This window comes from Eleutherodactylus coqui, chromosome 3 (genome assembly GCF_035609145.1).
Source record: "Eleutherodactylus coqui strain aEleCoq1 chromosome 3, aEleCoq1.hap1, whole genome shotgun sequence".
Lineage (NCBI taxonomy): Eukaryota > Metazoa > Chordata > Amphibia > Anura > Eleutherodactylidae > Eleutherodactylus > Eleutherodactylus coqui.
This window is the reverse complement of record NC_089839.1, coordinates 205108900-205121699: the sequence shown is the minus strand read 5'-3', so window position 1 is coordinate 205121699 and position 12800 is coordinate 205108900. Positions and strand designations below refer to the sequence as shown.

Here is a 12800-nt window from a genome sequence, read left to right as displayed (position 1 = left end):
GCTCTTTTACACTGCACAATTATGCAAATTGTTAGAGCAAGTTGCTTGTGCGATAATTGTTAGGTGTAAACGCGGACAGCGAAAGAAAGATCAGCTTGGGTATCGTCGATTTGATCTTTCATGCAGACCCGGAAATCATCGTTGGTCTGCTACTGCATCAATAGATTTAAACAGGCAATTGATCATGAGCGATTGCCTGTTTACTGTGAATGAAGGCGATCTCCAGCCATGCTCCACCTCCATTCTCTGAGAGATCATCACTGGGACAGTTGTGCCATGTAAAAGGGCCTTTAAGCCCCTGTCATACTGGCGTATTTGTGTGTTGTCCATATTAATTCACGAAGAGCACACTGCCCCATTATAGCATACAAAGCGACCGCCACCTACATTGTTTCACTCGGACCAATGGTCTGCATGAAAAACCCATCGCATAACGTTCTAGAATTAGGACATGCAAGTGTACAGTCCATGTGGTGTCCAATGCAAGTTGCGCCTGAGCATCTCGACTGCAACATGGAAACGCGGCGAGGGTGTCAAAGGCCTTATATAGCTGTGTGAATTCAGCCTAAGAGCCATGGCCAAGAATCTTGGGTGTAACACTCCTGGTACAGCACATGGACACCAACCTGTGGTCTGTCTGAGCTGCTCAGACTCAGCATTTGTGGTTCTTGTGCATGAAAACCAATGACAACAGAACATGCTGCGATCACTTGTCTGAATAGCTTCATAGACTATAATCGGTCAGTCTGGGACAAAGGATGGAGTCATATTATCTGAATAGGCCCTTATACAGCTAATCACTAGCCTCATATCATATCCAGTCCCTGGATTCAGTGTTCCCGTGAGGTCATGTGACCACCTGAACAAATCATCATAAAGGGATAAGATGTGGACAAGTTGATGGCAGACGATTCCAGAAGTCAGCAAATGATATGTCCTTAGCCGTTAGGGCCCTTGTACACTGTCCGATAATTCATTCAGATTCCAGTGGGAATATGAACGATTATCGTTCGGTATAAACACATCCTCGACTGAATGAAGAACCAGAATTCCTTTGCTTCTCATTTGTCATGCATACAGGGTAATGAACAGATCGGCCCGTGTAAACAGGTAGTCGTTCACTGATGGATTGTCTTTTTTATTGTGAAAGGAGGCGGGTGGGCCTAGAGTATTTGCGGCCCGTTCCACCTCCATTTACTAAGTGATGATCATTCCTGGGTAAAAGCACAGGGACAACACCCGTTGGGTATCTGCACCCAACAAGTCATGCTGTGTAAAAGGCCCGTACTTCCACCCCACCAGACTTTTTTTTTTTTAAATTAGGGTAATGGTAGATTGCATCATCTCACTGAGTCCTTGCTGTATAAATGCGCCCTGTGGACGAGTACGGATGTTATGGCAGTAGAAGAGAATAAAGAACACACCAGAAAAACTGGACCAGAGACATTTTATTGCTACAGGAAAAAGTTAAAAAAGTTGAAAATATGACACAAAAAAGTCCTGCATTAGATAAAGATCTGTGAAAGCCTGAGACAGCTGGGGATCAGGCTTGGCGCTGTGGGAGGAGTCTACACTAGAAGGATCTCTTAGTACAGACTCCAGGACAGAGTTGAGCGATCCCTCACACAGCCGCCTGATTAGATGACCAGCGTGCTCACAGGATTTCCTAAGTGTCACCGTTCTGATACTGCGGCCACAAATCCACACGCTGTGTGTTCTGCACCGCTCCAGCTTTGTGGGACTACAAACCAAGTAGTTTGGGCATACTTGAGGCCGTAGTTCTGCAACAGCCAGGTAGTCGCAGCTGGTTATAAAGTATTAGAACACTCTTATAAACAGACAGCGGGGGTTATATATGGCTCATGTCAATTTACAGAAGGGCCACTTGTTCTGGCAGTGCATTAATTAACTAGTGACAATCAGTCGAGCTCTTAATTGTGACAATGTGGGACGATACACAGTTCTACACAGATTAAGGGCCCATTCACAAGGGCATATTTTCTGTCCGTATTACATCCATATTTTTATGGACTGTATGTAAGAATGCTGATTTGCAGGGGTGTATTCAGAGGAGCGGTTTTTTTCGCCGACCAATTCACGCAAAAAAAAAAAACAACAAAAAACACATGTGCTCTTTTTGTCCGCATTTGCAAACCAAAACCATCCCTTAAAATCTATGGGATCGAATAAAAAAACCCAGAAAATACACAGCTGCGTGTATATTTACGGCACAGTAGAAGAAGTGGTGATATCAATTGGGCCTTCTGGTGTTTTTTTTTTTTTGCGTGAACAAAACACTGAATACAGATGCAATATGGACGTAAAAAACGTGCACACGCATCAAAAACACATGCAACACACTATTATACACACAGCGAAAATTGTGCAGGTTTCATGGACCGAAATTGCATACGCCCGTGTGAATGAGCCCTAATTTGGGGTGGAGAGGTTTGTTTCACTCTTCCAGATGTTTGAGTATCCACAATGCAATGTTCATGAAGCTATCGGACTCGGCATCCACCTTGGACAAGGCGTGGTTGTTCCCGGGATACCAGAGTAACCTGTGGGGAAATGGAGGCAGCAGATAAGAGCTGCACAGAGTATTTACAGCACGGTATAATAACGATGGCCATCAGGTAATGGTACCTACCGTGCTTCCACACCATGAGCTCTCAGTGCCTTATAGTACTCCAAACCTTGAGTATTTGGTACCCTCCGGTCCTCTGCTCCCAGCATCAGCAGCACAGGGGTCTTCACCTGGAGGTAGGAGAAGGGTCAGTTGCTCGGTACAAAACTGCCTGAGTTGTTCCCTCCCTGCACCCCTATAGGCCACCTCCACTCGGACGAAACCGCAATTGCGCGCACCTTAGCTCAGGGATTTCACACTATTAATGAGGATTTGCTTGTGCGGTTATCGCTTTTTTACTGTGCTTTTTCTCCCCCAGTGCATGATTATTTGCATGTGACAAACACACACACTAATTGAAATGGCTAATTAGTTCACAAAGCTAATGACGTAACAAAGCTCTAATCACATCCAAGACCAGACTGTGGTCCCGGACGAGCCCCCAATATCCGTGCCAGAAATTACTAATGACTTCGAGCTCAATCAACACTAATCCTGGAAACCACATCCTAAAAATAGGCAATCAGTATTTTAGCACTGGCACGGGTTATGGACTAAGCCACTCAACAAAGAGGTTAAATGGTCACATACTTCTGTTATTTTTGTGGTCTTAAAAAAAAAAGAGAGACAAAAAGCTCATCAGTTACCTTAGAGACATAGATGATGGGGGATCTGTTTAACATGTCCCCCCACTGCGTGGCCTCTGGGAGCGCCTCATATGAGAAGGTCAGGCCGGACTCGACATGGCACCTGTAAGGCAGAATAAATGGAGGTCACTTACAGTTATTACTGTGTAGGGGGTCTACATATGAGGAGCAGCTCTCACCAGTCCGGTATGTCGGTACATCCAGCCATGGCAGGGATGTTGATCACTGGGTTCCGGACAACACATGTTTTGTAGAACTCGGGGTATTGTCCAATCAGGTGGCAGGAGAGGAAACCTCCATGAGAACCCCCACACAGCACAACTTTCTGTGGATTAACTGGCTCAGTTTGTAGAAGCTGCAGCACGGCCGTCTGGAGACGAGGGGAATGTAATCAACAATCTTGAATGTGGAACACCTCCCAGACCACCACCACCATCATTATCATCATCATGTAGACTCCGTACCTGCATGTCCTTCACATCCTGATCTCCAACCTTTCCCAGCAGCGACATGATACTGTGCTGCCCGAATCCTAAAGACCCTCTGTAATTCACTGCAATGTACAGACAAGAAGGGAAAGGTGACCCGGGGGATGGTATATAATATACGAAGCAGGTCAGATCCAAGATCCTTGCCCTCCTCACCTAATTGCACAGCAAAGCCCATCTTGCACAGCACGGCAGGGAACAGCATCCATTCACTGACAAAAACAGAATGTGGACCCCCTACAGAGAAAGGATATAGTGTGAGATAGGAACAGGTACCAAAACACAGACCACCAGCAACTCACCATGAGGATAGACCACCAAAGGAAGACTGCCCCCTGGCGGCACGTTCTGTGGCTTCAGGAAGATTGATTCAAATTCCAGGCCGCCTACAAGACAGATAGATTTCAGTACGAACCTTCTAGGACACAGGAGAAGACACAACGGCGTCAGAAACAGCAGGAGCAGACTTCATTGACTTTAGGATGGGAGGGACGGAAATCCAGACTTAGTCCTAGCATTCAGTACTATACGCCCCCTCGACCCAGCCACTTACGATACTGGGGGTTCTCCTGCTCCGGAGGGGGTTTATGGGTCTTATAGCTCCAGTCAATGTCAGTGATGGAATTCTCCTCCTCTAAAGAGACCCAGGTGATGTCGGCCTCTCTACCGTCTGGTGGCAGGAACCCCACTTTCTGCACAGAAGATCAGACATCTTGTAAGGAATATGAAAAGTTTGGATGAGGAGCTGAAGAGCAGGAAGTCAAGCACTCACCACAGTTGGGGGGCAATTTGGAGAAGAAAATCTAACAACGAGGAGATCGCGGTCAACGGTCATCAATTTCCAGCTGCCAGAAGGAGATTCTGCAGAACAAAATACAATCTGGAGACATCAAGGAGAGACTTAATCCGCAAACATCGTATCAGTGGTCACCACGAGACCCTTACCCTTGGACTGAAGGGTGGTCATCTTTCCTGTCATTGTGTCTACTACAAACAGGACCTGTTTGGGAAGTCAGGAACATGATTACATATATGTAAATACACAATGTACCAGAATGCTACTTGTGCTAGTAAATCATTGTTGGTTAGATCCATAAAAGGATCAGAACCGAGCCATATAACAGTGACTGGAGATTACTCCCTCTAGCCCTTTACCTGCTGACTACGCAGCGTCGTGTCTAGGATGACTCTTTGACTGTCCGCTGACCAGCAGAACGGAGCCAGCAATGATGTGTAAATGCCCTCAAACTGCCCTGGGAAGAGATAAGGACAATGGAAAGAGCTGAGGATGCTGAGACATGTACAGAGGATGGTCAGTGACTAGAAAATGGTGAAATAGAGGGGGTGCAGGAAATTGCTTACCATCTGTGGACCTGGTAACTATGTCCACCACTGTGGAGGTAACTTTAGTGTACCAGTCGTACTGAAATATACAAGAGATAATCACATTATATCCCTATTGAAAGAGAGGAGGCACAGATTAGATATTAGAAAAAAACTGATAGTGAGGGTGATCAATGAGTGGAACAGGCTGCCATGGGAAGTGGTGAGTTCTCCTTCAATGGAAGTCTCTAAACAAACATCTGTCTGGGATGATTTAGTAAATCCTGCACTGAGCAGGGGGTTGGACGCAATGACCCTGGAGGTCCCTTACAACTCTACCATTCTATTATCTATAGTCTCCTTCCAGCTGCTCATCTTCTATGCCAACAGCAAGCAGTGGCTGCAGCAGAGTCATAATCTATATTGAGGACAGTCAGCCATCACTGGCCATTACAGTTCCCATGGGTAATCCATTATGCCCCAAACGCAACCCACTGGGTTTCAGCATCAACAGTGCTGAGGAAAATATGTAGATAGAAGTCACACATTATTAAGTGATGTTCCCAGGACTCTCCCTAGTTGTCACCATAAACGGAGAGCAGCAGCACCAACCATAAGCATCTGGCAGCACTGCTGGTGAGGGCCGAACACATCGCACTTCAGGTACACAATGCGACACTTGTCCGGACTGAGCCGCGGTGAAAAGATGGCAGAAGAGTCACACGAGAGGGTTTCTGGAAAACAGAGATGCAATGAAGACCAAATCCAGCTGTTGAGATCCCTGCACATGAAGAGTCAAAGAGATTTTTATGGGCCAGGATACTAATGACGTTCAGATATTTAAAGAGGCAGCAGAGCTCATGTGAGTCATGTGGCCTTCAAGCACCTCAGTGCCAAGCATCGCCAATATGAAATGTATGGCGCTGTAACAGGTATGCAGTGGAGAGGCCACAGCGCTCACATGAGTGCTGCAGCCTCTTCAAATAGCTGATCACTGGGCCCCTTAAGGCAGCAGATCCCACCGATCAGATATTGTTTACCTATCCCGAGTATTAGTCATCAATATACTTTTCCCAGAAAAGTCCTTTAACAATGAAGGCCCGAATATCAGATCATCCCAGCAATGCCAATGAGAGAAACCTTACTATACTCCAGATCTGCACTCACTATTCTACTGGTGGGGTCACTGTGTACATACATTACTTATCTGTACTGATCCTGAGTTACATCCCGTATTATACTCCAGAGCTGCACTCACTATTCTGATGGTGGAGTCAATGGAGAAGGGCGGAGCACGGGAGCGCGGAGATACAGGGACGAGTGTCGGGCATCATTCGCCGGACACTCGTGCAGTGTAAATGGGCCTTTACACTCCAGAGCTGCACTCACTATTCTGCTGGTGGAGTCAGTGTGTACATACATTACTTATCCTGTACTGATCCTGAGCTACATCCTGTATTATAATCCAGAGCTGCACTCACTATTCTGCTGGTGGAGTCACTGTGTACATACATTACTTATCCTGTACTGATCCTGAGTTACATCTTGTATTATACTCCAGAGCTGCGCTCACTATTCTGCTGGTGGAGTCACTGTGTACATACATTACTTATCCTGTACTGATCCTGAGCTACATCCTGTATTATAATCCAGAGCTGCACTCACTATTCTGCTGGTGGAGTCACTGTGTACATACATTACTTATCCTGTACTGATCCTGAGTTACATCCTGTATTATACTCCAGAGCTGCACTCGCTATTCTGCTGGTGGAGTCACTGTGTACATACATTACTTATCCTGTACTGATCCTCAGTTACATCCTGTATAATACCTCAGGGCTGCACTCACTATTCTGCAGCACTGTGTAAATACTTCCTGTACAGATAAGATGGAGGGCTTGCTTAAGGGCTGCAGGTCAGTTCTGTGACTCACCACATTTTCCACCAGTCAAGTCAACGAAGAACAAAGCGGATCTGAGAGCAGAAAGTGGAAGGTCAGTAGTGGAACCAGAGAGCAGTAGCGGGGTAGCATCTTATACAGTTACCTTCTGTTTGAGCAGTACTTTAAGCCAACGCGGTAGGGACTGTGCCACCAGCCCACAAACAGCACGCCTGTGTCATCCGGGGACCAGAAGGCCTGGGGAGAGGAGAGAGCAGTGTCACCTGCAGGGATCGCTGGGTAGGAGAAGGACGGTAGCGGCTGTGGTGCATACTCACCTGACCTGGAGACACGTGAGCAGGGATTCCCTCCAGCACAGAGATGTTCCCACTTTCGATGTCCAGCACACACAGCGCCGGGACGCTCTTATCCACCAGGCCCTCACCCCAGTCCTCATGGAGAACGAACTGATCTCCCTGCAGCAACCACAAAGAGAGAATATTTATAAATGGTCTAACTGCACTTTTGTGATTTCTCTTGCCCCCCCCACGCACCCTCATCCGTTATCTCACCTTGTTACCAGCGGTAAATGACTGGGTTAGCCAGCCAGCAGCTGTGACACGTGTAGCGGTTACTTCCAGATCACATCAGATTAGAGTCACCACTTTAAGGCTGGCTTTACACAGGGTGGATTTACCGTGGAAATCTATTGGATTTGCCGCAGCGAAAAAGCGCAAGATTTCCGCGGGATAAATGTAGCTTCAAAACCCGCGGCACTTAGCCACGGATTTTGGATTGGCTTTGGCGCATGCTTTTCCATTGCAGCCAGCTCTCCCATAGAGAGGAGCGAGGCTGCAACGGAAAAAAGAATTGACATGCCGTGTCGCGGGAATCCGTGCCGCAGCGCCAGCTTTGCCATGATCAATTGTCCGCCCCGTGTGGACGAGATTGCTGCGGCCACAGCAAGATTCAACAGGGAAATTCCGCAGCAAACCCGCCCTGTGTGAACCTAGCCTAAGGGTTCCCGGGATGACTGTCGGGTACTTAAAGTGGTTTTCCCACCTCAGCTTCTCAGGGCCAGGATGGGAAAACCCGGCCCCCTGTTTCTGACCACCTGTCAAACAGCCGAGCGCTTCATCTGCATAGCTACTATTCAAGTGAATGAGCGCTACGGGAACATCGTGGCACATCACGCCGTTACCGTAACTCCCATTCACTTCAATGGGCGCTGCGGTGAAGCGCTCAGCTGTTTTAGTAGTTACTGTCCAGGTGGCTACTAACTATAGAGGCAGATTCCCATATCGGCCATGAAAAGCCCAATAAACATAACCCTTTAAGCGCCCAACAGTCCCAACGATTATCGCTCCTGTGTTTTCAGCTCCAGTGCCCGTCCTGCTTCTAAGGTGATGGGCTCCTTGGGCGTGGCACTCACCTTCATAGTTTTCTTGGCGCCATCCTCCTCCTCTTCAGACGTCACCGCCGCATCTCCGGCATCAAAGAACGACTTGGTTTTTGGTCTCTTCTTCTCGGCAATGTACAGAAGATGTGTCTCCGAGTGTGACCAGGACAGACACCCAAACTGCTCTGGAAGAGGGACAACCTAATGAGGGAAGGAGGCGCGAGGCACTACCTCTTGTATGACTCCTCTGCCACTCACCGTCCTCGTACGCCTTCCCATGTTTATCCAGCGCAGTCAGGTTGATACTTTTCACCTTCCGGTTTCTGTCCCAGACCTGGAAAGAGAAGAGGCACCGGTGAGCTCAGACCTCCGCCACTTATAACTTATGTCACCAGCGCCGGGAGTCGCTCACCTCCAGAAACTGGATGTCCTCCCCGCTCTTGTTCTTGGTCTCTCGCAGGACGGCTTTCAGCGCACCCGAAGGTGATTCGCTGCTGAGAAGTCTGGCGGAAGAACACAAAGGTCAACGTTACTGGGCCCAAATAATAAATCTGATAATCTGGCATCCTTCAGACCATGCAGATGCCGGATTATCAGCAGGAGACGCACACAGTATAAATGTGGCTTTGCCACCATCTTCCTCAGGAGTCACTATGTACAACACTATCACGTGGATTTACTTACTCCCCTTTGATCTCGCTGCCATTTCCACAGGCACCGGCGTAGACCACGGCGTTATTATCATGGAAGACGATGTACTGGCGGCAAAACTTCACCTGCTCGTTGCGATCCAGATCTCTCTGGGACCATTCTGCGGAGGAAAAAGTAGGGATCAGTCACTAAATTGCCAACTGCCAAGACATCAGAAAAGCCACACTCTGGCAGACAGAGGATATTGGATCCCCTCAGCTTCCATGCTGCTGAGTTCTCACAGTTTTAGCCTCAGCCCCGGACACTGGGGAATCCACAAGTCTCAATAACCCACTATTGTCTATATCTCTGCTTTGTGTCAGTGAATGGGAAGCATCCTGACCTGGCTCTGCCCACACAGCTGAGGGCTCGATACAATGTACCGGAGCAGTTAGGAGTAATCAGCTTAGAGTCCAGGACTAGAGAGGGATCGTCTGCACTCATTCACTCTAAGAGCTCCTTCAAACGGGCGTATTTGTGCACACAACACGCAGAGAATAACCCCTGTTAATTTCAATGGGTTCCTTCACATTTACGTATTTTGTGCGTCCATTCCGGTCACGCAAAAAAAGATGCAGCATGCTGTACTTTTCTGCACACCGAAGGTCCCCATAGAGGTTCATGGTGGGGACAGGGGAACGCAAATGCACACGCAATATGCAAGAAGATGAGTAATATGTTACGTAATTCCGCTTGAAAAAGAACACACTCAAAACTAATTAGCCTTTTCAAGCTGTGCGTCTTGTTTGCCGTGCACAAATTAACTTGCGAGCTGAAAAAGTACATTAAAATCCGTTAAAAAATTGTTCATTTTGCAAAAGCTCAGTATTGAGGCGCGCGCAAATGCGTGTATGACCGTGTGAAGAGGACATAAATGTTTACCATCACTGACAGCAATCAGAGATCTTGAAAACAGCGAGGAACTGAAATTCAAAGCCTATTAAGAAGAGGCAGGCCTTCCTATGACAGAGTGAGCAGATCGGGCTCGGGTACCTGTGTAGATGTTGCTGTACTTGCCGCCATACTGCGTGGTCACCTCCGGTCCTATGGAGGCGCTGGACAAAGACGGGAACTGGCTGAGATGGCGGTAAAGCGCGACAATGTCCTTGGGTTTATTTATCAACTGGAAAAAAAACAAAAAACAAAACACGTGACCTGGGAGAGGGAGATATTACACGGACCGCTAAATCGCTTGGATTCCGGCATCCAATCAGAACAATTATCGCTTAATGTAAATGCCCCGACTGAACGGCCAATCAGAATTCATTCGCTTCTCTGTCGTCGTTCAGTTTCCGCATAGAGAACACTGAGCTGCGGATCGGTCCGTATAAACCGGCAGGCGTTCCCCTACAAATTGCACCCACGCACATACGACCTTACTGCGAATGGAGGCCGGAACAAGCCCCATCCCGCTCCGCCTCCGTTCACGGATTGGCGATCCTCCGGTGTAAGATCTCTGGGACGACCAGTCAGACATCTGCGTCGTCCCACGTAAAAGGACCCTTAATGGTGGATAAAACGGCGCCCAACATAAACTGCGCCAACATGGTGGGCATCACCGGATAGCCACAACGCTCCCAGGCGCCGCACACTAACACTGTACTGCTCTGGTGGCAGGAATATCGCCGCGCTCTTCAGTACGTGATGGCTGCGTTTATGATTCCAGTCCTCCGATGCCGCCAACACATAGAGGAAGGTTCCAGAACATCAGGTAGAGTGCAAGCTCTTGTGTCCACCACCTGACGCCCCCACTCTGACAAAACCCCATTCACTGTTCTAGTATGCGATGGACGCCGCTACCGCACTCATGTGACACACATTACACCAGGCTCCTCCTCTAACCTGATGACATCAGCACTCCATGTATTATATATAGTGTATACACTCGCTGGGACTTTTAGTTCCCTCAGACAAAATACACCAGTTGCAGGTTATGCTGGGACTTGTGGTCCCACAGTATTGTGAGGGCATGCTGGAAGTTGTAGTTCTAACTCTGTGTGACCTGGGAGCTTAGCCTGTAGCCGGGCACCAAAACTAACCCGGAACCAGGGAGAACTTACCTGAGCCGTCGCCATCGCTGCACACAACTCAGCTGTCACCCCCGGCCCAGAGACAATGGTACCGCCCGCAGCCGCTGATTGGCTCTCCACGGAAACTACTACAAGGCTGATGACGTGCACAGGTCACATGACTGGTATGGAGGGGGAGGGGCTAAGATGTAGTGCGGCTCAATGGGGGAGAGGAGGAGGAGGAGGATGGTGGTAGTAGTAGTGGTGGTGTGGAAGGAGGTGATTAGGATGGTGGTAGTAGTGCTCTGGAGGGAGGTGATGAGGGTGGTGGTAGTAGTGCTGTGGAGGGAGGTGATGAGGGTGGTGGTAGTAGTGGTGTGGAGGGAGGTGATGAGGATGGTGGTAGTAGTGGTGTGGAGGGAGGTGATGAGGATGGTGGTAGTAGTGGTGTGGAGGGAGGTGATGAGGGTGGTGGTAGTAGTGGTGTGGAGGGAGGTGATGAGGGTGGTGGTAGTAGTGCTGTGGAGGGAGGTGATGAGGATGGTGGTAGTAGTGCTGTGGAGGGAGGTGATGAGGATGGTGGTAGTAGTGCTGTGGAGGGAGGTGATGAGGATGGTGGTAGTAGTGGTGTGGAGGGAGGTGATGAGGATGGTGGTAGTAGTGGTGTGGAGGGAGGTGATGAGGGTGGTGGTAGTAGTGGTGTGGAGGGAGGTGATGAGGGTGGTGGTAGTAGTGGTGTGGAGGGAGGTGATGAGGGTGGTGGTAGTAGTGCTGTGGAGGGAGGTGATGAGGGTGGTGGTAGTAGTGCTGTGGAGGGAGGTGATGAGGATGGTGGTAGTAGTGGTGTGGAGGGAGGTGATGAGGATGGTGGTAGTAGTGGTGTGGAGGGAGGTGATGAGGATGGTGGTAGTAGTGGTGTGGAGGGAGGTGATGAGGATGGTGGTAGTAGTGGTGTGGAGGGAGGTGATGAGGGTGGTGGTAGTAGTGGTGTGGAGGGAGGTGATGAGGGTGGTGGTAGTAGTGCTGTGGAGGGAGGTGATGAGGGTGGTGGTAGTAGTGCTGTGGAGGGAGGTGATGAGGGTGGTGGTAGTAGTGCTGTGGAGGGAGGTGATGAGGGTGGTGGTAGTAGTGGTGTGGAGGGAGGTGATGAGGATGGTGGTAGTAGTGGTGTGGAGGGAGGTGATGAGGATGGTGGTAGTAGTGCTGTGGAGGGAGGTGATGAGGATGGTGGTAGTAGTGGTGTGGAGGGAGGTGATGAGGATGGTGGTAGTAGTGGTGTGGAGGGAGGTGATGAGGATGGTGGTAGTAGTGGTGTGGAGGCAGGTGATGAAGATGGTGGTAGTAGTGGTGTGGAGGGAGGTGATGAAGATGGTGGTAGTAGTGGTGTGGAGGGAGGTGATGAAGATGGTGGTAGTAGTGGTGTGGAGGGAGGTGATGAAGATGGTGGTAGTAGTGGTGTGGAGGGAGGTGATGAAGATGGTGGTAGTAGTGGTGTGGAGGGAGGTGATGAAGATGGTGGTAGTAGTGGTGTGGAGGGAGGTGATGAAGATGGTGGTAGTAGTGGTGTGGAGGGAGGTGATGAAGATGGTGGTAGTAGTGGTGTGGAGGGAGGTGATGAAGATGGTGGTAGTAGTGGTGTGGAGGGAGGTGATGAAGATGGTGGTAGTAGTGGTGTGGAGGGAGGTGATGAGGATGGTGGTAGTGGTGTGGAGGGAGGTGATGAAGATGGTGGTAGTAGT

General features: G+C 49.1%; 1 protein-coding gene across 1 annotated transcript; it reads right to left on the bottom strand.

Annotated features, from left to right (window-relative positions):
* Positions 1-1430: 1430 nt before the first annotated feature.
* Positions 1431-11192, bottom strand: APEH (acylaminoacyl-peptide hydrolase). Its single transcript, XM_066596839.1, has 22 exons — positions 11113-11192; positions 10046-10175; positions 9047-9173; positions 8775-8865; positions 8621-8696; positions 8396-8547; positions 7302-7439; positions 7130-7221; positions 7018-7058; positions 5697-5818; positions 5124-5184; positions 4917-5014; positions 4707-4761; positions 4534-4622; positions 4315-4453; positions 4064-4147; positions 3918-3998; positions 3738-3826; positions 3453-3643; positions 3274-3376; positions 2651-2757; positions 1431-2561 (listed from the first exon to the last, which is right to left on the bottom strand). The coding sequence occupies exons 1-22, from the start codon at positions 11125-11127 to the stop codon at positions 2456-2458; spliced, it is 2187 nt and encodes a 728-aa protein (XP_066452936.1). The 5' UTR covers positions 11128-11192; the 3' UTR covers positions 1431-2455.
* Positions 11193-12800: the final 1608 nt, after the last annotated feature.

What these genes read in the sequence shown, in the direction of transcription:
- APEH (XM_066596839.1), bottom strand. An exon ending in CCATCATCTATGTCTCTAAG is followed by an intron (nt 2,758 to 3,273) that starts GTAACTGATGAG and finishes TCCTACCTCCAG; the next exon opens with GTGAAGACCCCTGTGCTGCT. An exon ending in GCTCATGGTGTGGAAGCACG is followed by an intron (nt 2,562 to 2,650) that starts GTAGGTACCATT and finishes ATTTCCCCACAG; the next exon opens with GTTACTCTGGTATCCCGGGA.